This window comes from Clavelina lepadiformis, chromosome 1 (genome assembly GCF_947623445.1).
Source record: "Clavelina lepadiformis chromosome 1, kaClaLepa1.1, whole genome shotgun sequence".
In the NCBI taxonomy this organism is placed as follows: domain Eukaryota; kingdom Metazoa; phylum Chordata; class Ascidiacea; order Aplousobranchia; family Clavelinidae; genus Clavelina; species Clavelina lepadiformis.
Genome location: NC_135240.1, coordinates 21230560 through 21257369, shown reverse-complemented (window position 1 = coordinate 21257369; position 26810 = coordinate 21230560). Strand labels below are relative to the sequence as shown.

At 37.3% G+C, this 26810-nt stretch overlaps 4 protein-coding genes and 3 non-coding genes across 10 annotated transcripts; 4 read left to right on the top strand and 3 right to left on the bottom strand.

Annotated features, from left to right (window-relative positions):
• The first annotated feature begins 479 nt into the window (after positions 1–479).
• Positions 480–6804, top strand: LOC143472338 (uncharacterized). Its single transcript, XM_076969969.1, has 8 exons — positions 480–644; positions 1730–1853; positions 3812–3971; positions 5117–5227; positions 5320–5412; positions 5836–5950; positions 6101–6181; positions 6392–6804. The coding sequence occupies exons 1-8, from the start codon at positions 593–595 to the stop codon at positions 6658–6660; spliced, it is 1005 nt and encodes a 334-aa protein (XP_076826084.1). The 5' UTR covers positions 480–592; the 3' UTR covers positions 6661–6804.
• Positions 3029–3111, bottom strand: Trnal-uaa (transfer RNA leucine (anticodon UAA)). Its single transcript has one exon. It is a non-coding gene; the product is annotated as a tRNA-Leu (tRNA).
• A 95-nt stretch (positions 6805–6899) lies between the features above and the next one.
• Positions 6900–26641, bottom strand: LOC143472291 (cation channel sperm-associated protein 3-like). 4 transcript variants are annotated; one of them, XM_076969967.1, is made up of 11 exons: positions 26460–26641; positions 26088–26250; positions 23932–24063; positions 23692–23826; positions 23409–23591; positions 12926–13093; positions 11239–11312; positions 9854–10030; positions 9306–9366; positions 8529–8719; positions 6900–7269 (listed from the first exon to the last, which is right to left on the bottom strand). In XM_076969967.1, exons 1-9 carry the CDS (start codon positions 26603–26605, stop codon positions 9363–9365), a joined length of 1182 nt encoding a protein of 393 aa, XP_076826082.1. In that variant the 5' UTR covers positions 26606–26641; the 3' UTR covers positions 6900–7269; positions 8529–8719; positions 9306–9362. The 4 variants fall into 4 exon arrangements, with proteins under 4 accessions (XP_076826082.1, XP_076826081.1, XP_076826080.1 ...); XM_076969966.1 differs by lacking the exon at positions 9306–9366; XM_076969965.1 differs by lacking the exons at positions 8529–8719; positions 9306–9366.
• Positions 9521–9593, top strand: Trnav-aac (transfer RNA valine (anticodon AAC)). The gene has a single exon. It is a non-coding gene; the product is annotated as a tRNA-Val (tRNA).
• On the bottom strand, positions 10141–10213 carry Trnav-cac (transfer RNA valine (anticodon CAC)). Its single transcript has one exon. It is a non-coding gene; the product is annotated as a tRNA-Val (tRNA).
• On the top strand, positions 15503–18346 carry LOC143451861 (ubiquinone biosynthesis monooxygenase COQ6, mitochondrial-like). Its single transcript, XM_076952620.1, has one exon. It carries the CDS (start codon positions 15532–15534, stop codon positions 16972–16974), a length of 1443 nt encoding a protein of 480 aa, XP_076808735.1. The 5' UTR covers positions 15503–15531; the 3' UTR covers positions 16975–18346.
• LOC143451855 (mediator of RNA polymerase II transcription subunit 24-like) lies at positions 18376–21711 on the top strand. The gene has a single exon (XM_076952610.1). It carries the CDS (start codon positions 18378–18380, stop codon positions 21294–21296), a length of 2919 nt encoding a protein of 972 aa, XP_076808725.1. The 5' UTR covers positions 18376–18377; the 3' UTR covers positions 21297–21711.
• Positions 26642–26810: the final 169 nt, after the last annotated feature.

The following is a 26810-nucleotide window of genomic DNA, read 5'->3' as shown; positions in this document are numbered from 1 at the left end:
AGTGGGAGAGGTTTGAATAATGTGACAAAGTATAAGAACTTTTATAATGACTATTCCAATCTTTTTAAATTCAATTCGTTATTTCAAAGTTACGTGTGTCTACTCAGAAGTGCACAATAATAACTTAATTGCTGCAGTTTTTAGTTTATGCTTGATGATCCGAGAGTAAGATGGCACATGCTGAAGTGAAAATACTGAAAGCGGTTTGCTAGAACGTAACACTGTAGTCAAATAATAAACGCTAAACCTCACGAAACGATTGTAATTTGCAACGTCTACCAACTACAGACTACGTGTACAAAAAGGGGTGCAGACACCATACGTTTAGACTTGAAGAGATATAATATTGCAAAGCAATTTACGCACTTTCACTGTATTGCTTGGACAATGGACACATGTACTACAATGCGTCCTATGTTTTTGCGCTGTAGATTTATTGCTTAAAGTTCAACCTACTTTTTAATCCATATCGCAGGATGTTGTGTATACCTCAAGCCCAAGTCTAGACAAGCTAACATTAGATTTTTACCCGCTCTTAATATATTGCTGTCGTAAACTGTGTTTCGAGAAGCTTGAGTATTGTGTTGAAAATATGCTTGAAGGCTTTGCTGAGAAACAACGTACTTACTTTGATGTAAAGGAAGGTAACAATTGAGTTTTATGTTCATAAAAGCAATGATTGATATGGCTTATGACAATACCTTATCCAATTCTACCCCTCTTGTGGAATTCAGTTTTGCTAGTGCCCAAGACGTCCAAAATAATGATGGACTACGCTGAAGTCATTAATTGTCTGGCAAGCATAAGCTTGACATACTCAAATTCCTATACAACGCAATTGTTGCAATAGTACTAAGTAACCAACAAATACAAATCTTCCATTATACTTATATAAAAATGCACAACTGAGACCTAATGTAGATTGATGCCTAAACCGTTTTATTCTAATTAGAGGTGTACGAGGTATGATGTCTATAGTGATATGCTTTGATAATGACGTCGCTATCGTGTGACATTTTTTTTCACCTCCCCAGATGAGCAACAGACGTAACTGTTGGTATCAGCAATGCTTTATATTTCAAATACGCTGAAACATTTGCTGTGCCACTGCCATATACCTCTATAATAGCCTTTTCAAGTAGGCTGATATACTTGTTAGTTATAGCTGTTTTTATTTCTATTTTTTACCGTAGTATAATGTTGGTGTAACGCATGAAACTATATGATAGAAATGTCTTCTTGGCAACACCATGATAATAGCAAGTCGATATATATTTGGTGTTACAACACTATCAAAGACCCAATAACTCTAATCTTTATTTGTGTTGTCAACCTTTCAGTATCATTTCACCGGAACGCATTCTTGAGCATTGATTTTCAGCTTTGGGTAACCCCAAAAGGTCAAATGTATGACGATATATAGGTATATCTATGTACCAATTAGTTGTTAAGATCAATCGAACAATCAATGTTTATGATCTTTAAGAATCGTATTCATACAAGCTCTTTGCCTCCCCAACGTCTGAATGCTTTTCTTTCGCAACCGTAAATGAAGGCTATCGCTAGGCTACAGCAAATTCGTCGCTTAATGAAGATAAAGATATTTATATTGTTATTCAGTTAACCACATGTGAATCTTCATTCGGTAAAGCAAACTCCAAACTAAAGCTTTGGGAGTAAATAGTGAATCCTTACAATAATATAACAATGCTTGTTCCTATAAATGCAGCCGCAGCCGGATACATAAATCCCAATCGAGCAGTAGATGAGAATGCGGATCATCGTAGAATGAATGATGGAGTTCTTCACGGGCAATACACGCCGAAAGTTTATCCATTCAAGGACATATCCGGGTAATATGATATACTGTATATCGCAAACTATGTGTTGCGTATTAAATTAAACAACGTTTAATTTATATAATGTTTTTGGATTAGCCAATCTCCTGGTCCAATTGCCTGTCATGGGCAACTTAGTGTGTGATTCAAATTCACCCGGACACTGTCTTTTGTCCAACGCCTAACTAACCTCTTGGACAAATCAACCTGAATTTTAACATCTCGTTTTAGCGTTTATTGCTTAGCATATGCAGGAAGGAGTAAAGATTAAACCACGCATTTTTCGTGAGATGCCTTTCCTTCATCGCCATTGATTACCACCTACACAATTTGTCGTTACATGGATAGATAATATTTATGCCAAATTGATATTGTTGAAGTTCAGCTGCTGTACCAAAAACAATGCAAAAAAAGTATGTCCGACCGAAGGCAAAATGTTTTTAACTTATTTCAAATTGTAATACACTTTCGGTAATTGGTGATGGTAAAAACAAAACATATTCATTTTTTCATGATTGCTATTACAGCAGACGGCAACACGTATACAATTTCAGGTTTGCAAACGTTTTTTGAAGTTTCGCTGCTAACGCACATGGGTTACCTTGTACACTTGCTATCTCATACGAATTGTCGTTAGACAAAAGTTTGGGAAAGTTACTTCGATTCCGCGCAAGCCAATTGATTTAAGGCTACTACTATTTCACCAGAAAAAATCGTGCGCTGGAAGCTATTTTTTACAGTTTCTTGTTAACCTAACTTAAATTTTATAACATAGTAACCTAAACCTAACCTAAATCTACTTTCTAATCTAAATCTAACTCCATTAAAACCTTAAATAGCTAAGATCAACTTTTTGCATACCCATTCTCCTATGAGTAGATTGCTGACATTGCAAACGAATTTAGCAACTTTGCTACTGCTAAAAAACCATCCATACAATCGTTATTATTAAATTGTTATTCGTTTGAAGCTTGGGCCGCGAGATGTTCACCAAACTCGGATTTGGGTCGCGCTCAAAAACGTTTGGGAACCGCTGTCCTAACCTAACCGCCTATCTTTTACAACAGGCTTCGTGACCTACATACGGTGAAATAGTCACTTCGTTGATGACATGTGGTAAACTAGTTAGTTTCACAATGTGTGTAGTGTGTGTAATTTAAGGCCAAAGATTAAAAAATAATTGTTTTTAGTACTGGGTGTGGGGTTCGAACCCACGCGGACATCTGTCCATTGGAACTTAAGTCCAACGCCTTAACCACTCGGCCAACCCAGTTCGGTTCAAGATAGCTCGTTTTTTGTAATATATTATGCGAGACAAAGGAGGGAAGAAGGCAAAATGACGTTATAGAGCAGAACAGCACATAAGTACGTTTTGTTCCTATTAGTTGCGACATAGCTAACCTCTAGCAGTCAGTATTTCATGTCGTACAGTACTTATTGTAGTGGAACGCAAACGACGCAAAAATGACAAAATGTTAAATTGCATCGCAACTTTGCTCATTATCTGTTGTTTTCATAATTTGATTGGAGGGTTTTCAAACGTAATTCTATAGATTTCAATTACAAAACACTAAGACTTAACCAAACTTTAAAACATGCATTTAAACAGACTCTTTTACCATTGCTGTTACATACGCCAACTTTTAAAACGGTTTCGAACCATTTACAATGACACCACAGTTTTATAAACTTGATTTTTAAGAATCAAACGACGATTTTTTAAATCAGATATAATAATTGCAAAATAAACTGGCTGTTGGCAAGTTACAATGCGTAAGTGCAAACGGTATCTTCTTTAACCAGATTGCAGATTTGTTAATCATATGTCCGAATCAAATGAACGAAAATTAAACGAACTACATGAAGTCATTGTTATCATAGCCTTCTTCAGATCATTTAAATTATTTCAATAGAAATTACGGCGCGTAACTCAATACTGTGTTTTTATATTTATCTTTTATGTGTTCACGCAGTAAAGGTACTTCAAAGGACAAAGAAAATGACGTCAGTATGTATGGGGTTGAATTTGTACCGAAGCCAATGGCCATTCGTAAAGGTCGTCCGACCTCAATTAATCGTCGAAATAACCCTCAACCAAATATCGCCTTTCACATGAAGCATATACAAAATCAGGTAACTCCCATAGTACGTGTGACAGTGCGTTGCTAAAGTTGCAATTTTAATACTTGGATATGATTTTACAATTTTCTTTTTACTTTAAACTTTGAGGTTTCGCATTATACACGTTTTATACGAAATTTTATTCTAATTTTTAGAAAGTAAAGTATTATTACCTGCAATTAGTGTTAATTCTTAAACACCATGTATACTAGTGATTGCAATTCTGGGCCAAATTTTAAAACGCGGGTTTCGGATATGTGGCAGCAAATAACCGGGTAAACCCGGTTTTTTTCAGGTTTCGAATAAAAGCGATTTTTTTCTCCCATAATGGACTCGATATGTACTATGAAAGACCATGTGTTTTATTAACGAAATGTTTATTCAGTTTGTTTTAATAAAGCACACTTTTTCACTGATTTGCGTAATGAATGAGGTTCTATAATCAAGTTTCAAAGTTTGTTCGCCTGCGGCCTGTCTATGACGGAATAGAAATAAACTGCTTGAAGTTTTGGTGCTAGTGTGCCTGTTTCCCCGCACTCCCAATTTGCGCTTATGTCCCGCGCCGGCGCTCTTTGTCAAGGTGCTACGCGTGCCTCTATGTTAATATCCTGCCCTTATTTTACACCCGTTCTGCACCAACGTCACACACGCAAGGAGTGAAATGATGGACAACGAGCGAACATTAATTGCATGTATGCGCAAAGTGCCAGCGAGCGTGTGCGACGTAAGTGCAGAGTGAGATTGCGGGGGAACAGGCACAGAAACGCCGAATTTTTTTCTTTTACAACAATCGTATTGCGATAAATATATTATGACGAAGCAGTAAGTAAATAATGAACAGTATGAATAGCATTCAACCGAGCTAAACCGCATATTAAAACATTTTATAATCTTTTCCTAAAAAACCCGGATTTCCATGATTTTATAACCCGGGTTTCGGGTTGTAAAAAACAGCAAAAAAACGGGTTTCGGGTTCGAGTAAACCCGGGTTGCAAACACTAATGTATACCTTAGCAATTAGTTGCAATAGCCAAAAGTTGTCAGCTTACGACCAATGGAAACCGGCTAACAGCCAAAGAAATTCAGCTACATCACCAGCCTTAGTGCTGAAGTGATAACATTCAGTAAAGTATGAATGCAATAGCTTTATTTGGCAGGGTATACCAGTTGTCCGCACTCGCATGACTTTGGAAGATTTTCAAAGAAAACCGATCGACAGTCCATATATGTCAAACAGTCATCGCGTATATAGGAAGTACCAACCTTCGGTAAGTTTAGTCTTTTTGCTGGTGCAAGAAAACTAAGTTGGAAAATAAGTACGATGACCTTGTTACTAATATTATATCCGTTTGATACTCAGGAAATAGAAAAAGCCAAACCGTTTCAGCAAATTGCGAGAAGTGCATCTGGCATTGTACCAGAACTAAATAAACCCGACGCCGACCTACGAGAGGTGCTTAGTATAGGCTATACGCTATAAGGGCTGTGTCCACACGGAAATTTTTCCTATGTTACGTTTGTTTAAGTTAATTGAGCGACTGAGCTACCATACGCCGCCCAGAAAGCGAGTGAGAATAATATATTTTCCACTTGAGATCGCAGGCGTAGAATAGCAGGGAAAATTTCGCTTGAGAACTCGCCTCGGTGGGGACGCGAGGGAAATGTTTTATATTTCTCCTATGCTGGCGCGCTTGCGAACGAGCTAAACGCGCTACGCTCGTGGCAATTTCTGTGTGGACACGTCCTAACAAAGCGTTTATAGAAAACATTATTATATCACTTAACATTGAATTTTGTACTGCCATACACACCTTAAGCTGTCTTAATAAAAAAAGTTGTTCATATTATAAAGTCATGCCATGGAATATTTTTTCAGACCAGACTGTTCCCAGTGATACCAAGAAACGCTCGTCTTACTGCCGATCGGGCACAAGCACTTACTAATTCTGTCATTAAACCTCGCAAAAACAAATACCAACCCCACTTATCGGGTATGATTTCAACCGCTAAGCCTGTTGTATTCTTTTAGCTCTAACGGTATTCTTCGTATCACATTTGTGATGTATGACAAGCTTATCAGTTTACCCAGCCTATACTGTACATTTAAACCGAACGTCAACCAGGCACTTTCTGTTCTACAGGGGCTTCCTCGTTAACCGATGAAACCTTCCCTTATCTTCCCATAAAAGACCTAAACAAACCAGCATTGAAACCTGTGTCAGGTAAAATATATTGCATGTTATACCGATTAATCTAAAATGAATACGCTACCAACCACAATTTCAACATCTCAACTTCTTCCTGTTTATGAAATTTGGGGTTACTCTGCTCTGCGTTTCGTTATAAATGCTTGGTGTAAGTTGTTATGTTTAGTTTTTAAATACTAAATATTTGCCTACACCACTTTTTGAAGTAAACTGTATTCATTGTAGGTCCCAATGATTGTATGGAGGTAGCATCATGGGACAGCGCACCATTGTCGACTGCCCGAACAACCTCACGGGTTTACGGAAGAAAGAGAGCGGACAAAACGAAATTTGGGTCTATGGCACAAGCCGTTGTACCCGAACTTCCACCTCCTACATCTAAAAGTTTAATGTTTAAGGAATACGCACAATACCCTAAATATGCACCACAAATGTTAGACGATTATTACCGTGGTCGTGTTGGCAAAGAAATTGTACGGCCATTTGTATACTGAATGACCTAATTGGATGATATATAGCACCTATAGTAATTTTACTTGCATTTTTTTTCATTGGTTACAGAGTTTGTGTTGCCATCATTAGTCTGTTCATTCAAGGTCACTTCATACTTTACGGAAATATAAAATAAAACGAGAAGGGTTAGACAATTTACACCGTGGGATAGTTTTAAATAACGGCTATTCCAACGTTATTTACACTTGATCACGCAACGATAGTAAGCCTATAGTTATTCGTGTTGCTGAAACCTTATTACCTGTATGCAGTGTGCGCAAGGTACGTAATAACATTTTCAAACCAAATGTTTTGGAAACGGCCGCCTAATCCACGGTATTATACGTAGCCTATATATTTACCTTGATGTTAAACGTTTGCAGTGTTAATTAATTTTGCATCTTGCTTGAATCGGAAAAGTTAACAGATGAAAGTGTAACAGTCAGCAAGTAATCTAATATAAATAGAACAGTATTTTTAAGGCATCTTGCATCAAGTTTAGGATTCTGTTCTGATGTTACTTTCCCTTTCACTTGCCCAGACGTTTGGAAATCTCTTTGCTGATGGATTCTGTTAAGATGTGTGCAAGTTCAAAATGGCTTTGCTGAATGCTGCAATTATAAATTTATCGGTGAGCTTTCCACGCAAACGGAGAAATAAAATTTAGGCAGTGATTATTTCACCATAAGTAGCGGTAAAGTTAGGTTAAGTAGGAAAATGGCGATAATGACAATGACTACAACGGACCACGGTGGTAGTACTAGAGTAACTAGACAATGATAGTCTAATAGGAGTCCACTGGAAAAAAACGGTTGTCTGATAAGCCTACCATAAACCTTTAATTTGACGCCCACCTTTCAGAAGTCCCAAGATAAAATATGACTTCGATTAACTTCTTTGTTTTCAATACATTTAGAGGACGCAGAACATAAACAGAATCCATATCTCCCAAGACAGATATAGAGAGAAAATACGTTATGTAACAAAACTCATAATGACATAGTCACTAAGATTACACCCCATAAAAAGAAAGCGAAAATGAGATTGGTGTTGTCGCTTATTGTATCACCCACAAGTCCATTATAAAATAAGTCATATAAAGTATTATATCGATTAATACACAGCAGTGACAGCACCGCACATAACTGGCGAGCCTGTGATATTGAACTTTGTGGAAATCAGTTTCATCAGAAACTTATATGAATGCCTTTGATTTAAAGACTGGCTTAAAAATAAAATATTTAGAAAAGCACACTCTTTACTTATAAGAAACATTCGGTTGCAGCTTTTAGTAATTATGCCTTTAGTTTCTTATTTAATTTTGGCATAATTTTTATAGTATAAGTTTCTTTCAGGGAAAGTTTATGACTCTAAAAACAACATTAAAGCAGTTTCTTGGTAAATACGCTACAAAACGCTAACTGCGTAATCATAAAAAGATATGAATGAAAATTCTACTCACGTACGTGTTTTTGCCCCTAAAAAGTAATGGTTTATTTATGTATTTTGTCATAAAAATTTTTCTCATGATTTAATATTGTCTTACAATGAAAGCAACCGAGACGGCGCAATTTTCAACCAAAATAACGTTCGTAAAGAGCGCCGTTTCAGAATTTTGTCCCCTCTGCCAAAAAAAGTTTCGGCGCCCGTGGTAACAAACGAGTAAAGTTTTTAAATCTTGAGTTGATTTGATACGAGAGTTTCTTATAAACTTATTTTAAATATTAAGCTTATTATACTTAAAAAATCTCTACAGATTCTTATTATAAATATATACTTATATACTGCACACATCTCATGGACATATATTATATAGGATTATGACATACTGTATTGTTCTGTTGTTCTAGAATCTAGACTTAGTTTTGACCTGAATTGAATCAAGTTGACCAGCTTGAACCAGTTCACAGATAATTTTTGCAAGAAACTGTAGAAACCTCGTTCTTCTTTCCAGAATGCTAGTAACACCATAGGCATATACAGTCGAATCCGCTTAATTCGGACACCGGATAACCCGGACAACCGCTTTAGTCGGCCAAAATGCTCGGGAACGGAACAAAACTAAAAATTGAACGTAAAAAACTCCTGTTAATTCGGACAATTCTCCGCTTAATTCGGACACAGGTTCGCAATTCCATCGTTAGGTTATTAGTTATTACACAATAAACAGTACTTCGTTCGTTTATAGGCAAGATTCAATTGCATTATGAGTGATTATGGTGAAACAATGACGATCGATGCAGTAACAATCGACAATGAACTCATATAACGCCGTGCCAGCTTCATAGTCGCTTTAGCTTCGGTACAATTGCGTCCATCTTGTAGGACAAAATTGTACAGAAAAGTTTAGCACAAAAATTGAAATTGCTCATTAAAGTAAACGAAGACGTTTTATGCGATCAGTGCCAGTTACTGGAGTATAGCGCAGCTGCAATTCATTTATTACGCAACACTACAGTATTTTAAATGCGTTTTTTGCCTTTATGCAAGACCATGAAACGAACAATTGATTTTCCGCTTAATTCCGACAAAAGTGAGCGGAACCAAAGTGTCCGAATTAAGCGGAGTCGACTGTATATTACATTACACCCTAGGAATCTAGCATTCTACTGTAGCATCGAACCAACTCATGGTTATAAAATTTTACCCGTTTGTTACTTGTCCAATTGGTTGATTGTTGTGCTGGTTTTAAATGCGACGTAGTTTACCTAAGAAGTTGTAGGAAAAAATCCATCATGTTCAAACACTTTGCAGTAAAATTTAATTTCATTAAACAATTTCTATGCTCAAATTTGATCATCGATCTCGGTGCCTTCATAGCGCTATGACGTTATTAGGTTAATTGCAATAATGTAAGCACAAGTTTCCGTAGTGTAGTGGTTATCACGTTCGCCTAACACGCGAAAGGTCCCCGGTTCGAGCCCGGGCGGAAACAATTAATTAGTTTTTTCTTCTTGCAAGTCGTTGTCAACAATTTAGTAGAGCAAAGTAATCATTATATCTGTTGACAGATATAAATGGAAGTTTTTAAGTTTTAAGCCACTTTTGCGTTTTTCCTATTGTGGGAGATATTGCCACGTAAGCATGAATATAGTACTGCCCATGGAGAAATTTCATTGAAGCAACTTGCAGGTAATATTGTTCAAAAACCACTATTATATCATTAAGTGCCAAGTGGCAAATATGCTAGCTTACTTCCACATAGTTTCGTCTGTGTGTTCCAATGTTTCAAGGTACAAATCAATCCAATCCAAACTGGTGACTAAATCTTCAAGAATAACATAGTCATCGTTTCGAAGCGTTTCTTGAAACGGCTTTACCATTTCATAAAAATTTCCGCAATCCTTTTCAATTTGCCTTTCTTTTAACTTTCTGCAAATAAAAAAAAAACATTTAAGGTAACTCACATAAACAAACTGCATTTGATCAAAATACCAATATGAAGAACTATTTGAATGCGCATTAAAGATGAAAGAAAAAGATGTTTCAGCCCGGGCTCGAACCGGGGACCTTTCGCGTGTGAGGCGAACGTGATAACCACTACACTACTGAAACTCACGCTTCCATCACTGCATTCTTTTGCATTTAAACCCGTAATGTTTGTATCTCCAGTACATAAACTATAAAAAGGGTTTCGTTCAGAAGTAACTTGTCCTTTTTTTAATTCTCTGAAGCTATAATTACAGCTTTATAGAAGCCTATATATAATTGTGTAGGTTAGTTTATTTAAAGTGAAGTTATAGAATATTTTTTAGCAACCTTCTGGTAGAGGCTACAAAAGACTGGAAAAGAGCACACAGAGTTTCTTATATCAATTAGAAATAGATAACCTATGTAAAATGGTTAAAAAGATAGAATTAATTTAGAAGTACTGTATTTATACAGTATAGAGAACTGAAAGTGAAACATTTGAACGTAATGAATAAAATGTTACACCTATAACATAATTATAATCAATCTGTTAACCATTTCAACTATCGACTTATAACTATATTACACCATCACGTTGCAATTTAGCGTAATTGACAATAAAGACGTTAATGCAGGGGTGTCCAACCTATTTGGCAAAAGGGCCACATGCAATTTACAAAAGATTGCGCGGGCCACTTGAGTGTTTACTGCTAATTTCTAATTAAAACCCTCTCACTAAAATTCTAATCTTAGAAATAAATTGTGATGCAATAAAATTAACAGTTGTGCACCCCTGTACTAGAGACTATAGTATATTATCTATATTATCTATTATCTCTACTATCTATTGCTCTAATCTATATAGTATCGAGCAATAGGCAAAGAAAGCAAACAATACAAGCCAATTTCTCGGAATGAAAGTTTGCCATAAATTACGTAGACGATTCAGTTGATAATTTAATATAAGTCACTTCGAAAAATACCGCGCGGGCTGCTCAGAACCTTCGGGTTGGACACCCCTGCGTTAATGTTAGGCTGGATTTAAACATAGATTTTTTGTAAGCGATTTTAAGGAGGTTTGTTTAACTTAACCAGTTGGACAAATTGTTAAACAAACGTAATATTCGCTGGGGAAAAATCTCTGTGTGGACCAATTAGCTTCAACTTACCTGACGTCTTCTTGCTGACTATGCAAAATACTATCTTTCTTGCGTGCAAGAATAGCTTCCTTTTCCGCTATGACCTGAAAGCAATAAAAATTTGTTACAAGTGAAACTTGCTTGCCCTACATCCTATTTCTTTAATACAAGTAGGCCTAGGCCCTAAGCTAACACAATCATTTTTTGGTTTTCACCATGCTGAGTGCCTTATAGTTTTAAACATTGGTGAGTAAAGTAAACAAATAAGTTACTTAAGTAGAAGCATTGTTAATCCCGAAAAAATCTACTCCACTACAAGTGGAAGTATTGCTGTCTAAACTCTAAAACCACTCAAGCATAAAGCAGAAAGTAGAACATTTTAAACTACTCAAGTAAGAAGTAGTTTGAGAAATAGTTATCGATCTAAAATGCTCAAAGTTGTGTAAGCACAAATTACCAAGAGCTTGCTAAAAGTCATACAACTGCAGGGAAACACATAAATAATTATCTGAGGCTAAACAGCTTCAGACATACTTTTGTCCCTCGTCAGAGCATTGTTATGTCAAATACGTGAAAATCAAGTTGTAGACTGATATAACACTTTTTGTGCGTATGTGAGTGCAAATGAAAATTACTGCAAATTATCTTCAAACTAAATCACTGACTATAGGCCTACTTTCTACTTCAGCCATACGCCTATGAATCGATTTGATATTCTGAAATGAACATGTCTATACAGAGAAAAGCACGCCCTGATCGCGCCAAAAGTGTATATAGGAAAGGGATACAGGAAACATTATTCAAAATTTTTCCGAATATGCGCGACAATTAACGGTATAGAAAGTTTTAATAGCCGATATTTTAGATATGTTCTAGCAAAAAGGCGTAATGTGCAATGTTAATGTAGGCTTCAGTCCTCAATTTTGAAGAAACCTGAATTTTGACAGCGCCACATATGCAAAACCCATTTCAGACTTGTAAGCATCAATAAATACATGAAAAGACTATTCATTAGGGTCGCTTATCACTATGTAGTGGCTTTAGGTTGAGGCGAGCGAGAAGGGGGCCTCTATTTTGTATACGCCTTCTATTAAAACAAACGTTGTATTCGAATATTATTGTTAACTAATCGCACCTTTTCTGGACAGGATCGAGTCATTTACAGCATGATTCATGCTAATTAGCTGTATAAACTGTATTTAGAATAGGAGAAAGTTGTGTAAATCGAAGCTTCATGTGAATTGGTCCCCTCCTGCTTTGAGATTAATTTCATATAGCTTCATACTCAAACGTTCACGTAATTTAAGATAACTTGCCAACACAAAGAAAAAGTTTTGCTCTCTGCTAGCAAGCCTCTGAGGTAGGCTATTAGGTGCTCGATAATAATAATAAAATGAAGGATGTGAGATCTTTGGGATTATGGAGTAAAGTTTAGAGAAACATAAATTGAAAAGAAATGCACTTGCAAACAAATCTCTGGCTTATTTTTTGAAAGAAGAGCAAAATTTTATGCATTTTAGGCCATATAGATTCAAAGCTTTACGTGACTTCATGCCCCCTCCCCCCGGACCTTCCTAGGATAGATGGCAAGGTCTTCCGTAATTTTGGGACCCCCAAGTCGCGTCATACCTCGCCTCGCGAAACTCTATCCTGGCTTTTTTTGTACTATAGAATTTTAAGCGGCCCAGCTGAAAAAATGCAATTAGAAACTACTAACTTGTTCATGATAATTTTCATTTGCTTCTTGAATGTTCATTATATTTACTCCAACAAAAATGTTGAATATGAGAAAATGACCAACTACAATAAAAAGAATGGTATAAATTCTTGAAAATTGCGTTGTTCTCTCATCCATTTCGATTTGAGCGTCAAACCATCCATCTACCTGAAAAATATAAATAATTATTAACTGCTTAATTAACTGGTATAATTCTTAAAAAATAATATATTAATAATTATATAAATAATTTAGGTCTACATATATTTTTAGGCCAATAGGCTAAAAAGTTCAAATATAACTCAGAGCGCTCATAAGGAAAATGGAACTTGGCTTTACTTTTGACTGTCAAATCTGTCATAATGTTAGTTGGCTTAGTGGCGGAGCGGTTGGAGCACCGATGTCACAAGGTTGCGATAGGCCTACCCAGTGGCGCTAAACGACATACAAAACCAAATTTGAGATATGCGAATCAAAAAAGGACGCGTCTATCAGAACTTGCACAAAAACAACTTTGGTGGCATAGGATCGAACGAGTAGAAATGATGACAATTTTATCGTTACAACAGTGATCTGGGTGACTTAAATCAAGTCAGAAAAACTAGCTTGGCTAAACGTAACCCACAACTCATTACAGTTCTTGGATTTCTTATAAATAGGCTGCTAAAGTAATTATCGGTTGCTTTGGTATGGTGTTATACAATGATTGCTGCCACTATTTTACCAGAAAAAAATTGTGCATTCGTAACTAGTTTTCACATTTCCTTGTTAACCTATCTTGAATATTATAACATAGTAACTAATCCTAACGTAAATCTACCTTCTAATCTAACGCACAATGCTGCACAATGTTTGCAGCATTGAATTTTGCTGTAAGACATTTTCAGCATAGAAAATTTGTTTCTCTTTGTAAGTTTTATTTATTTATCGCGGTTTGCTTGTTATGTCTTAACTCAGCGTGGTCCAACTACAGGTCCGCAGCCGCATGCGGCCCGCGAGCTTTCACAGTATTGATTTAATTTATTTCAATTAGAACAAGTATAGCATTTGGATAAAAAGTGTCAAAAATTTAATTCAAAGTTGTAGGCAGCAGGGCCTATACTGTTTCAACCTATCAGGTCTCATCAGTACAACTGGGCTTCTTAAAGGCTGATATGTACCTAGTGTTCCGGACGTTTTTCTTTCTTTTAAATATTCCACAGTTTTCATGTTATGTATCTTTTAAATTGGAACCCTAATACTGGCTATTGCGCAACAGTGAGAAATTTGGCATAATCCAATAATTGCGACAGCATCATTGCATCGCATCGCACCATCCATTTGTCTATTACGTCATCATATTGGGCATTATTCTACTCATTCTACTCCTACTAGGTAGGCTACTAGTTACTGTAAGAAGCCAGTTGTACTGACGAGACCTGATAGATCGAAACAGAATAGGCCCTTTTGTCTAAACTTTGAATTAAGTTAAAAATCTTCTAAATTTTGCTAGAAAGGATTGTATAACCTTATAAAATGGAAACAAGTAAGAAAAGAAAGCTTGCTGACGAAGGCAGAATATTTAATGAATAGTGGTTGAAAAATTATTTTATGATTGAGAATAATGGCAAGCCATTATGTCTTGTATGCAAGCAAACAATTGCAGTGATGAAGGAATATAACGTTTAATTATGTAATTTGAGAAGTGTCCCTTACTTATGTGGGACTTAACCGAGTGTTTTGTCTGCGGACAAAATTATGGTGTCTATTGTAGAAGTGCACGATCCCAGGATGCCTTTGCATATTATAGATTCCTGCAGTTACTCAAATTTTGACGTCATCTGATTGTACACTTTTGCATTAGAACTAAATTATGTTTCCTGCACAGCAGCAGCGGATTAAGGCTGGGAGGCGCCCATGCCAAAAATTGAGTCAGCGGCCCCTTCGGTAACATGGGTCGGTATATCAGTAATATTAATACAGTACTATAGGTGATCTGCTGTTGTCTTTTCCTTAAATTATAACGGTCATTGGTAATGCAATTGATAAACTTCATTTCTATTACCAAAGAAGGGGAAATAAAAGTGCCCCAATTGAATTTGCTGTGTTTTAGTGATACAGTATAAGCAAGTTGGTACCAACTTGCGTACAGTATATTTAGGCCATCACAATGAATATAGCCAGGTTTTTAATTATAGTAATTAGATTTTGTTTTTAGCTATAGCCATTCAACTTTTTACCCACAAAAAATAAAAACTTACAGTCTAACATAAACTTTCAAAAATGTGTGTGAATGAATTTTCATTTTTGATGCTAAGAGATTTCTCCGCAAAAAAACAGCCCACTTTCCGACCTGAACCCCTGGCAACCACTAGACTGTCCGAGGTCAGTCACCTCGTTAAGACCACCTAATACAGTATGGTGTGGTCTACTTTACTATAGTTAAAGATTATCAGCTGTTTTATATGAAGCTACTTCCAGTTTAATAAAAGAATATTAAACATACCACTACACCAAGTTTTTTTTCTTTGTTGTAGTGCCAAACTTGTATGGTTCTTGAGAAAAAAATCTCTGACCTACATTATAACTTAAACCATTTATTTTTGATTACATCACAGTCTTAGAAAATGTTGACACTTAGATCTGAATTATCAAAATGTTTACAAACACGTTTGTGTCGAAGAATTCCAACCAAGGGTATTTCTGCATCAAGTGAGAAACGTCAGTTCATATCGGACGATGCTGGAAAAGGAGAAAGAGTATATGATGTCATTATTGCTGGCGGTGGAATGATAGGTGGTGCAATGGCATGTGCACTAGGAAAAAGTTCATACATGCAGGGAAAGCGGATACTCTTACTAGAAGGTGGACAAAGAAAATCAACTGATATTTTATTCAGTCCTCCGAACTTCTATTCCAATCGTGTTTGTGCAATATCCCCAGGAAATATGAAGTTTCTTAAAAATTTGACTGCATGGGAAAAAATTCCACGATTCGGAACAGTTAGGAAAATGCAAGTGTGGGATGCGTGCTCAGACGGCATGATCATGTTCAATGAACCCAACATGTCAGAAGACCTCTGTGCGATTGTTGAAAATGATATGATTATTGCAAGCCTCACAGATGTTTTGAACACACAGCTTCAAGGCCAGGTGGAAGTTATGTATGAAAGTAAAATTAGTGGTTGCATAACTCCAAGAAATTATGCTCTTGACGACACTACAACTGCCATTCCTCCTGTTACTATAAATTTGAAAGATGGACCAGAACTGAAAACCAGGTTGCTAGTTGCCGCTGATGGAGTGAATTCTTTTATTGCACAAAAAGCACTCTTGAGTAAAATGAAGTGGGATTATGACCAGTCTGCGGTTGTGGCTACACTGGAGCTTCATGAAGAAATAGAAAACCATGTGGCATGGCAGCGATTTCTTCCTACTGGTCCTATCGCTCTTTTGCCTTTGACAAGTCAAAGAAGTTCACTGGTATGGAGCACAACACATGAACATGCAATGGAGTTGCTTTCCATGAGTGACGAAGAGTTTGTGTCAGCAATTAACAACGCTTTCTGGCAAGAACACCACTCTAGTGCTATAGTTAAATATGTGCAAGACTATGCCACTAGGCTATTTTCAAGCAACGTTTACAATGCAAAACAATATCCTCCTTGCATTAGCAGCGTGTCTGGAAAACGTGCAAGCTTTCCATTAGGTTTTTCACATGCCATAAAGTATGTTAAACCCAGGCTTGCAGTGATTGGTGATGCCATTCATAGGGTTCATCCATTAGCTGGTCAAGGTGCAAATTTAGGTTTTCGTGATGTAGAATGCCTGCTACGTGTTATAGAAAAAGCAGTCTATGGTGGTGAAGATATTGGTTCATTGAACCACCTTCTCGAATATGAATCTGAAAGGCAGTTGGGCAACTTTCCCATGTCTGTATCAATTGATTTACTGAAACGGCTGTACTCTACAGACTTTTCTCCAATTGTTGCACTTCGATGTCTTGGATTAATGGCATGTAACTCAATACCTTCTGTTAAAGAGCAGTTTATGGCACAGGCAATGAAATGATAACATTAATTATAAATGAGGTATCATGTTGTGAACCAGCAGTGTGTAATACTTTTGCATGTTACCGATCTTGCATTTGTCTTGAGGTTACTGTAGAAAGTCACACTTTGCTGTGCAATGAGCTTGACAAGAATACTTCTTTATTGAAAACCAATCACTGTGCAGAACACAGCATTCATTTGTAAAAATCGAATTGATTTCTGCAGGCATATATTTTTGGGGTCATTCCATGCACTTCCACGAATTATCTTTATTTTCATATTTTAGCAAAAATCATTTAAAAAAGATATTCAATATTTCGGAAAATACAAATTGTAATCAAGAAGCAATTGCCATATATTTATTGAATACTGAAAACCACTTGTTATCTAAGTTAAAGATAGATTTCGTTGCTCCAGACAAGATTATCTAGTACAAGGGTGTTCAAATGATTTCTGCCATGATCCACCACAACCAAACCTGACAACGTGATGATCCACTAAATACGAATAGTAAACATATTGGACGTGCTTTAAATTTAATGGTGCTTTATTTATTTAAATGTACCCTACATTGTAGGGCCTACAACATATTTATAACTTTGTAAAAGTCAAAAGTGAAGTGTGCTACAGCTGCAAGATTGTTTCAAGACTACATTGGAAGATCCAGACAAAAAGTTGAAAAGATCCGGATCGAGATCCGCCATTTGAACACCCCTGATCTAGCAGAGTAGACAATACGAGTTTTGCTGTACTTAAAAAGAAATGGCCTGCCGGTACTAATAAATTCAAGCTTATTTAACAATTTCCACCATAGTTTTGTTTTCTATGGATTTAATTCTGCTTTTAAAACTCATAGTTTTTCTTTAACTTAATTGACGATTAAGATTGGTTGGTTGCTACTCCGAAGTTGTTTGTTGTAATCACCTATTGTCATTTGCTGTTACTGTTATCATTGGTGTAGGCAGAACATTTTCATAGCAATGGTTATGTAAGGTCACATGATACATTTAATGATAGTTGCAGTATATATATGCCATTTACATGTTAAGTGTAAACAAAAGGAAGAGGTTTTAACATGGAGAGGCCCAATGGCAGTGTTATGTGATAGAGTTATTTAACTGAATACTAACAAAATCAACATCTATATAGAGTTGACCAGTAATTGCTTGTGATGTAATTTGGTAACTGTGGCAAGGTTTATCTCACTCGGCTATTGTGTTGACAGCTCACTAGATTTTATCTAATCTTATGTGTGCTTACTGTTACCCCTGAGGCTGTTTTTATTTATGTGGGTTATTTTATTTACACTGGTTTTATCCAATTTACAGACTATCAGCGAATTTCTAATGTGGGATAATGATGTTATGAGAAGCAATGCTTTGTTTTTTTAGGACATTTTAGTGGTAGTAATGTAAAAAGAGGATGCCAACAAATTCTGTATTAGACTTGAAGCAGCTGGTAATGACTGCATGGCGGGAGAGGTGGTCAGAAAGAGAGTGGTCAATGCATACCAAACAATATCTCAATCATCCATCCGATGTTTTTCATATTGCTGATATTCTCGTATCTCAGGCATACATTGGAAAAGTCCCCAACTCTACATTAGTAAATTATATTAAATATGCAATAAGCACTGGTATGCTTTCCTACGCAGCAGTATTTGCAGCTGTAGCCAAACATGAAGACCTGCACAAGTTGGAGAGCACGAGAGAGGTTTATGCTTTATCTGAAAACTATTTATCTATTATCAATGAAATCCCACTTGTCGAAGATCCTATGACACTTTGCAGTACGTTGCGTGTTATCTTGCAATGGCTTTTTCACAACACTGAATTATATTTAAAAGGTGTATCTGGCATTTATCCAACTGCTGCTGATGAATTTATAAAATTAAATTGTCAAATCATAGAGCAGCTCACTACCAGATCTCGCACATCAATGTTATTAACCATAGCAAGATTTGAAGAAAGTAGTGCTTGGAGTAACATAGAAACAGACTTGGCTGTTGTGAAAACAGCTTCGGCACAGAATATTCTCCACAAGGAAATCAGTGATGCATGTCATCATGTATCACAGTTGTCAAGATGTCCAATATTATCTCGATCAGTGTATCCTGTGACATTATCATCGCTGCAGGTTTTCCTTCCTCTGTCAGGATTTATAATCTTCGAAGTTGAAAGACGAACACTCACTGAACCAGAAGGCTTTGCGCTTCAATTGTCACTGTTGTCTCAAATACATGGTCTATCAACATTCGAGTTATTGTTTTATGTGATTCAGACATGCCTGATGGGATTTTTAGATTCAGTTCACTGTAAAACAGAAATGGAGCATGAGTGGTCTGCTATGATTTATCTGCGCATTCCCAAAATATTTTGTTGTCTGAGATCCAATTTAAAAGGAAGTGAATTTGAATCTCCATCGCGTAATGCAATCAAAAAGTCTGCTCACTTTGAATCAGAACTTATTAAAGCGTTACATAAACTTTGTCAGTTAGACTGCCTTTTGGATGCCCTAGATCAGTTGAAGGATGGAGTTTCATGGCTGAAATCCTTAACTGAACATTTTGTAAGTGAGAGGCTTATAACCGCTAAACCAAACATTGAACACTTGTTACAAATAAGGAAAGAAACAGCATCATATGGTCAAGAAAAGTGCCAGAATCCACAGTTGATTGTTAAAAGTGTGAGCACTCTTAAACAATTAATGACCAGTATAAATGCTGGTGATTTTGCAACGCAACCAGAAATGCTTCTAAAAACCTTTCAAGGGATTTGTAGTCAAGGAAGTTTTCATACTTTAATTGCTTGTGCTGCTGCTTCTGGACAACTGAGTAATTTTGCAAGCAAGCTCATGCAATTTAATGAGGGTGTGAAAGCAAGCAGTGCTGAAAATTCTAAAACAGCCCAGATAAGAGCAGTTCTTTTTGACATGTCATCTTTGTTGACGTGCCACATGGTTAATGCCTTTCGAAAGCCTGTTGTAATGGACCCCATACAGAAAACCTCCGAAATGAGTGGTTGCTTTTTATACCAGTGGATTAAAGCGTGGTGGGTTTTACCAACTAACCGTGCCATTGTAACCAAATATGAAACTGATACAAGCAGGGTTGAAGTATATATAAAAATTTTGCGAACGTCAAATGAATTTAGACTAAGCTTAACCAAATGGCAAGATGTCTGCATCAACCTACCTCAGGCATTTATTGAACTGATCATTGCAAAACAAAAAGGTTATTTATCATTCGCAGATCTCACCAAAGCTTGCAATTTGATACGTGATAATTGCCCGCTTTGTGTTATCCTAGCTGTGATGCTTGCAATTGTTCGAGCTTTACGATTATGTGTTGGACACAGTGACCACATAAAAATGTTGGAAATCCTTGCAGAAAAGAGTCAGGCCCAGCACCAGTCTTCTCTTTCTTATGATGAAAGGTATGCTTACTTTGGCAAGATTTTAGTCCAGTTAATGGGAGATTTATTGCCAGAGTTTGATAACTCGTTAAAGCCAAACCTTGGTAAGTCTGCAGGAGAAATACTGCAAGTTACACTACAAGAAACAAAGAACCATGGCTGGATAAATAATGAACGCCTAAAAAAATTTCTATTTTGTTTGAAGTTTCTTGACATAAAGATTTTTACTAGACACTTAATTGCTTTCATTCTCAAAGAAATTCGTTTGGATGCAGTTGAAGCAGCCATAAATATTGTGTTCACAGTTATGAAGCTCAACTTAGAATCTTTCACCATACACATGCTCCAGAGTGGAATTCCTGATCAACTTCTCTCTGATCCTCATTCCATACTTAACCCAGTAGGTTCGGCCATTGCGAAAATGACAGTTGCTTGTTTGGACATAGTTCTCAATGATTGTCTACTCAAACAAAAGATGTTGCTTGCATCTGGTGAAAAACTCAGTCCGTTTCTGTATGAAGCATCTCCCAATAAAGGACAGGATAACTTGCACAAAGTCCGTCGTCTCCTAAGCTCATCAACAGAACATGATTTGGCATCTTCTGGTAGCAGCTCTGGCCTGCCTCCTACTGAACCCATCCTCATTGTGTTAGCTGATTTTATACAAAAACTGTGGAAACTTATGACATTGCGAGAACCCAGTCCACTAAATGAATTTATTTTCACATTCATCAAATGCGCACTATTTTCAACACCACTTGTATCACGTTCGGTGAAGCAACTTTTACCAGTAGAACTTGTAAAAGAGTTAAGCAGTAGATTAGTGGAAAATGGTCGTGAATTACTGTTTGCCGCTTCAGACTTGGGCAATCCAGAAGTTCGGCGTATTGCTGCTGAAGCCATTTGCCTTGCTGATACTTTGCAGTAGTACTCTCTCTCTCTTGTCTTTTACTGAGTAATTTTTATGCTTGTGTCCAAATCTTGTTTGATACAGAATTATTCAGTTTGAACTAATTGTGTTTCTGTGGTTGTCTCAATGCATGTACTTCATTGTTTTTTTAAGCTGTTTACCATTAACTACTGGTATATATCTTTCGTATTTTACTTGGAATTGCGCCCTAATAAGACCATAATTACAAATACTTCTGTTAAAAAGGGATATTATAAACAAAACAAATTATGCCTTTGGGTGCAATACCATAACCATATTCATTACCTGTTTATTCAATTTTTGTAGGAAAATATTTATACTATATCATGTGTGAATATGTTTCGAAAATGCACCGAAGAACAGATCTATTGTGTAATTCTTTTTGCTCAATCATAAAATCTCGACAAATCAATTGACTCATGTTGGTGTCATAACTTTGTTCTGAGCCGAGGAGGGGGATCCACACAATTCCGTAATTGATTCTTCAAGGCCTAACTCCCACCCCCCTACTGATTTCAATGCCTTGCACAAAGGGGGCGCTGAAAATGACGGTAATGACCAAGGCTTGCAGCGCGTGGTCTGTTGTTACTTGTTACATACAGTGTTAATGTCCAATTTGTATAAACCAAAAAGCATGAGCATTTACAAGATAGGAATATAGTCTAGAAATTATCATGTTTTTCTTGTTGATTGATCTAAGCCTGCGCTTTTATCTTTTTTCATATTTAACAACATGCAAAACTAGTTTTTGGCTACCGGCAGGCGAGCAAGTTATCGAAATGTGGTAAAACCATATGACCTTACACATAACCCATAGTGGAAAGCATGGCAACTGCACCCCTGAAATTTCTGAAGCTTGTGTGCTGCGAAGGCTTCCTTGTCGACCCGCTCACATGGTGCGCTCTATAGAGAGAAGTATAGTGTCTCGCAAAGGTGGTTTGTAGATTCTGCAAGCGAAGTCCGTCAACAAAAGAGTGATCAACTCCTCCGTGATTGTGCTTAGCAGAGTTGATGAACAGGTTGTTGCAACGTTACACTTTGATTATGAGTTGCATCACACTGTGACAGATGGTCAACGTAGTCTGACAAAAACCTTGAGCAATTCGTCCACGTGTAAGGTTACGGTATGATGCAGGGTGAAAAAAGTTCTACTAGGCGGTAGATCTGTCCTGCGTCATTTAAAAACTGGAGCATAATGTCCTTGCCTGATGGCACGACGTTCGGGCAGATATGTTCTTCAATGAACTGGAAAACAAGTGTTTTAACGATAATTTGGCAAAATCCATCTTGGGAATAGTACACAGCTAGTCGTCAGGTCAGATTGACGCGTTCGCAGTGTATGTGACACTTCCAGTCTTTCCGTTCCCACGTTAAACTCCTGGTTGGTGAAACTGTGGTAAGCGCAAAATACGGTTCCCGCCTTATAAGGGCTAATTATGATAATTAGCACACTTGTACTTGCACCCGCCCGTTGCGTAAGTTAATCTTTTTTAGAGGTCGTACGTTTGCTGGCAGAAATCGGGCCTGCAAACTGTGTCACGCGAACACTGCAATTTTGGTCGTTCTGCACCTGTGAGATATCGTCGAAAAGTATGATCTTTTCCAAACTGGCGCAAAACCGGGATCGGCGCAAGGCTATATTGCATCCTAGGCAAGCCTCCGTTACTGCGCAATGGTGGGATTCAAATATTTTAACATCCGGTTCTCTCACTGCTCGTGTTCGCCTTCGCCTAATGGACGCACTAGCCCTGCAAATAACACAATTACACATCGCGTGTAAAACCTACACGTCTATAATAACGAATCGTTGAAGTAGAGCTTGATGGTATTAGTCACGCACTTGAAAAACTTGCCAAACTTTTAATAAAAGTTTGGTTATCTGTGATAATAAACTCGTATCCAAAAATCAATTCATAATAACTTATCTATTTTTTAATGGAAACACTGTTTACCGCCTATATCCATTTTCTAGCTTACCCTTAAAACTATTATTATTTTCCCCTATCCTGCGTCCCTGCACAACGACATTACGTTATTCTATTGCGTAATTAGGATGTTAAGTCAAATGCCTGTATATACTGTGCAATAAGTACGTAACTATCCACTTACTGTTACGAAGCTAAAGAGGGTTAAGAACGCAGATCCCAGATCGCCCCAGTTTTCTTCGTCGCCGCCCGCATATCCGAACATGTAGTAACCAAATATGGCAAAGAGGAACATGATAAAAAGTAGAATCAACATTACGTTAATAAAGGATTTCTTCATCGTGTCTATCAATGCGGTAAGAAGGACCTGGGTTTTTTAAAAGGGAAAGTTAACTTCCGTCATAACACTTTTATGCAGAGTAGTCTCTTCTCGAACTGCTGTTATCACCAAACCTAGGCTGTTATACCTGTAATCCTCTGACGAAAGACACCGCACGCATTGCACGTAGCGCCCTAGTAGCTTTCAAAGTTCTCAATATGGGCAAAGCTTCCGTCCAAGCTGCTTCTTCTGCTACGTCGTGATAAAATTGATCAACGAACACCTATGGCAGTAATTTGCTTTAAGGATAAAAACATAGAGTAGGCCTGCTAAATGTTTTTCAATACCTTAAACATAAAGTACAATTTACATGTGCTTTACTTTGTACCTGCGTAAACGATATAAACAGAATGAAAAAATCAAATCGATTTGACCATGTCGTCCAATATTTTGCGGGTTCGGCGTAGAATTTTACGACAAATTCCAAGGAATAAATTACAAGGAAAATGATGTCTGCAGCCTAACCACGGTGAAAAGTGAGATGAATTCTATTGTAATATGAGGTTGGCATAGTAAATATAAACAACTTTATCATCAAACAACGAAATTCATAGAATACCAGATAACGGTACCGTATAATTTAAAAAAGATATAATTTACTAAATTTCACAGTTAGTGGAGTATAGTGTGTATGCGGCTAGGCCAGTGTTGTAATCACTCGAGTATGGTTAAGCTGTGTTTGTCAAAATTCGTTTTTTTTAGCGCGTTCGTAAATTGCAGACGCCTTCACAAATGGCAGGCACGTTCGCAATTTGCCTACGCGTATGTTTGATAACTTGCCTGTCAAAAGTTTCAAAATAACGAGCTCATAAATTGCACGCACAATAAATTATTGTGTAAAAACATGGCTGTGTTGGCCAAACGGTTCATTACCACACGCGCTTTACTATATTGCTAATGTGTTGACAAGTTGCAAACGCATAGAGTCTATGCCATAGACTATGCAATAACCAGCTTGCATACAAATTGCAACAGTGTTCGCAAAAAAACGCACGGTTCACAATTTACAAGCGTGTATAATGATGACCCGTTTGGCCAACACAGCCATGTTTTTTACACAATAATTTATCGTGCATGCAATTTATGAACTCATTATTTTGAACCTTGCGGCCAGGCAAAATACCATACATACGCGTAGGCAAATTGAGAACGTGCATACAATTTGTGAACGCGTTTGCAATTAACGAACGCGCTGAAAAAAAAACAAATTTTGACACATACAGCTAACCATACTCGAGTCACGATATGACGGTGGTCGGACGATTCAACCCCGGACGATTCAACCTGCGGACGATTCAACCCAGGACCATTCAACCTAGGACGATTCAACCCACGGACGATTCAACCCACGGACGATTCAACCCGCGGACGATTCAACCCGCGGACGATTCAACCAACGGACGATTCAACCCGCGGACGATTTAACTCGCGGACGATTCAACCCGCGGACGATTCAACCCACGGACCTTTCTCATACTTGATTCAACCCACGGACCTTTCACGTACTTATGGCTTAGGTTATTACCAAGTTAGTTAGTAGCCAATTGTAAGCTTAATATTGGACAGTCTAGACTCTAGAGTTAGGCGATCCTGAATAGGCCTGTACGTCGTGATTAACGGTTATAGTACCATTGCAATCGTACCGTTTTTTGTTCGGTTCTAGGTCGATTCAATCCATGGACGAATCAACTCCGGACGATTCAACCCGCGGACGATTCAACCCACGAGCGATTTAACCCATTTACAGAAACGTCTACGCAGTTCGTTATCAGGCACGGATGCCGCTTTTACTATTATACCAATACACATCTTGTGTTGAAATAAAAACAAGTTTATGTACCGTGTTGTAACTAGTAGGCCTACTTAGCGAAAAATAACTAGACTCTAGACTGTCCAATATTAAGCTTACAATTGGCTACTAAGTAACTTGGTAATAGCAAAAGCCATAAGTACGTGAAAGGTCAGTGGGTTGAATCGTCCGCGGGTTGAATCGTCCTGAGTTGAATCGTCCTGAGTTGAATCGTCCGCGGGTTGAATCGTCCGGGGTTTGAATCGTCCGTGAGTTGAATCGTCCGCGGGTTGAATCGTCCTAGGTTGAATGGTCCTGGGTTGAATCGTCCGTGGGTTGAATCGTCCGGGGTTGAATCGTCCGTGGGTTGAATCGACCTAGAACCCGATATGACAATTGTGTGGTCAAGAAAGACAACTTTAGGTAGCAAAATCGGATATTTTTGCATTTTGCAAGCATTTAACAACTCTCTGTAATTAGTATCAACCGGACTAGTTTGTAGACTGCCATAGCAATATACTAATGGTATAACAATATACTAAGATAGTGTAATGGAACGCATAATGTGATCTCAGAATAGTTATTAGATTAAAGGCCTTGACTTAACTGAGTCAATTTAACCACAACTCAAAATGACTCGTGTCAGAAAAAAATGACTTGGTTAGGCTTACTGCAGGAAGGTAAACAACACTGACCGGATAGTATGGTCTCATTGAAGGGTAGTAGTCGTTTACATCAAACATCATTATTATGGAATTAACGAATATTGCCAGCATGATAAATCCATTAAATATTGCACTTTCGCTAAAAACTTGAGCAAATTCATGAAGAGCTTTATCTTTGCGCCAAGCATCGCATCTGATGGAAGCATTTAAAAGGCCAATTAGTTTAGAAATGTACGTAAATAAAATTTTTCTTAAGTTCTAAACATCGTGTGAAAACAAAGTTTGGCCGTTGACCTGCAATCAAACCATATGACTGAGCAGTTTAAAATGAGTAGCTACCCAGCAATACCGTTTGCCGTTATTTTTAACTTTTGAAATGTTATCAACATAAATGTACGCTACCCCTTGTCTTTGGACCATTCTCCTGTTTCGTTTTCACCTTCTTCAACGTCATAAAAACCTGGCCAGTCATCATTGTCATGGCGTCCTTCTGCGTTGGATACGACTGCTCCACGTCGGTTGACGGGATTATGTTCATCTTTTACCATACTACTTTTGTACTTGGTAAGCGTTTAGGAAAATAGCTTTTGTTGTTTTCCAGGTGCAATTTCATTAATTGTGACGTCACACCATCTATTTACACAATTAATTTGATGAATATACACATTTGTTGGTTAGCCAAATTACATATTATATTGAGTATTATAACTTATAAGTAACTCAATTTCAAAGCATAAAGTTAATGCCCTTTGT

Excerpts from the sequence above, each read along its gene's own strand:
- LOC143472338 (XM_076969969.1), top strand. The coding sequence starts at position 593 with ATGCTTGAAGGCTTTGCTGAGAAACAACGTACTTACTTTGATGTAAAG. Across the intron at positions 1,854-3,811 it reads CCATTCAAGGACATATCCGG|TAAAGGTACTTCAAAGGACA; the intron begins GTAATATGATAT and ends GTGTTCACGCAG. Across the intron at positions 5,413-5,835 it reads CCGACGCCGACCTACGAGAG|ACCAGACTGTTCCCAGTGAT; the intron begins GTGCTTAGTATA and ends ATATTTTTTCAG.
- LOC143451855 (XM_076952610.1), top strand. The coding sequence starts at position 18,378 with ATGCCAACAAATTCTGTATTAGACTTGAAGCAGCTGGTAATGACTGCA.
- LOC143472291 (XM_076969965.1), bottom strand. The coding sequence starts at position 26,605 with ATGGTAAAAGATGAACATAATCCCGTCAACCGACGTGGAGCAGTCGTA. Across the intron at positions 23,827-23,931 it reads TGTTTATATCGTTTACGCAG|GTGTTCGTTGATCAATTTTA; the intron begins GTACAAAGTAAA and ends TTACTGCCATAG. Across the intron at positions 23,592-23,691 it reads CTTTCGTCAGAGGATTACAG|GTCCTTCTTACCGCATTGAT; the intron begins GTATAACAGCCT and ends TAAAAAACCCAG.
- LOC143451861 (XM_076952620.1), top strand. The coding sequence starts at position 15,532 with ATGTTGACACTTAGATCTGAATTATCAAAATGTTTACAAACACGTTTG.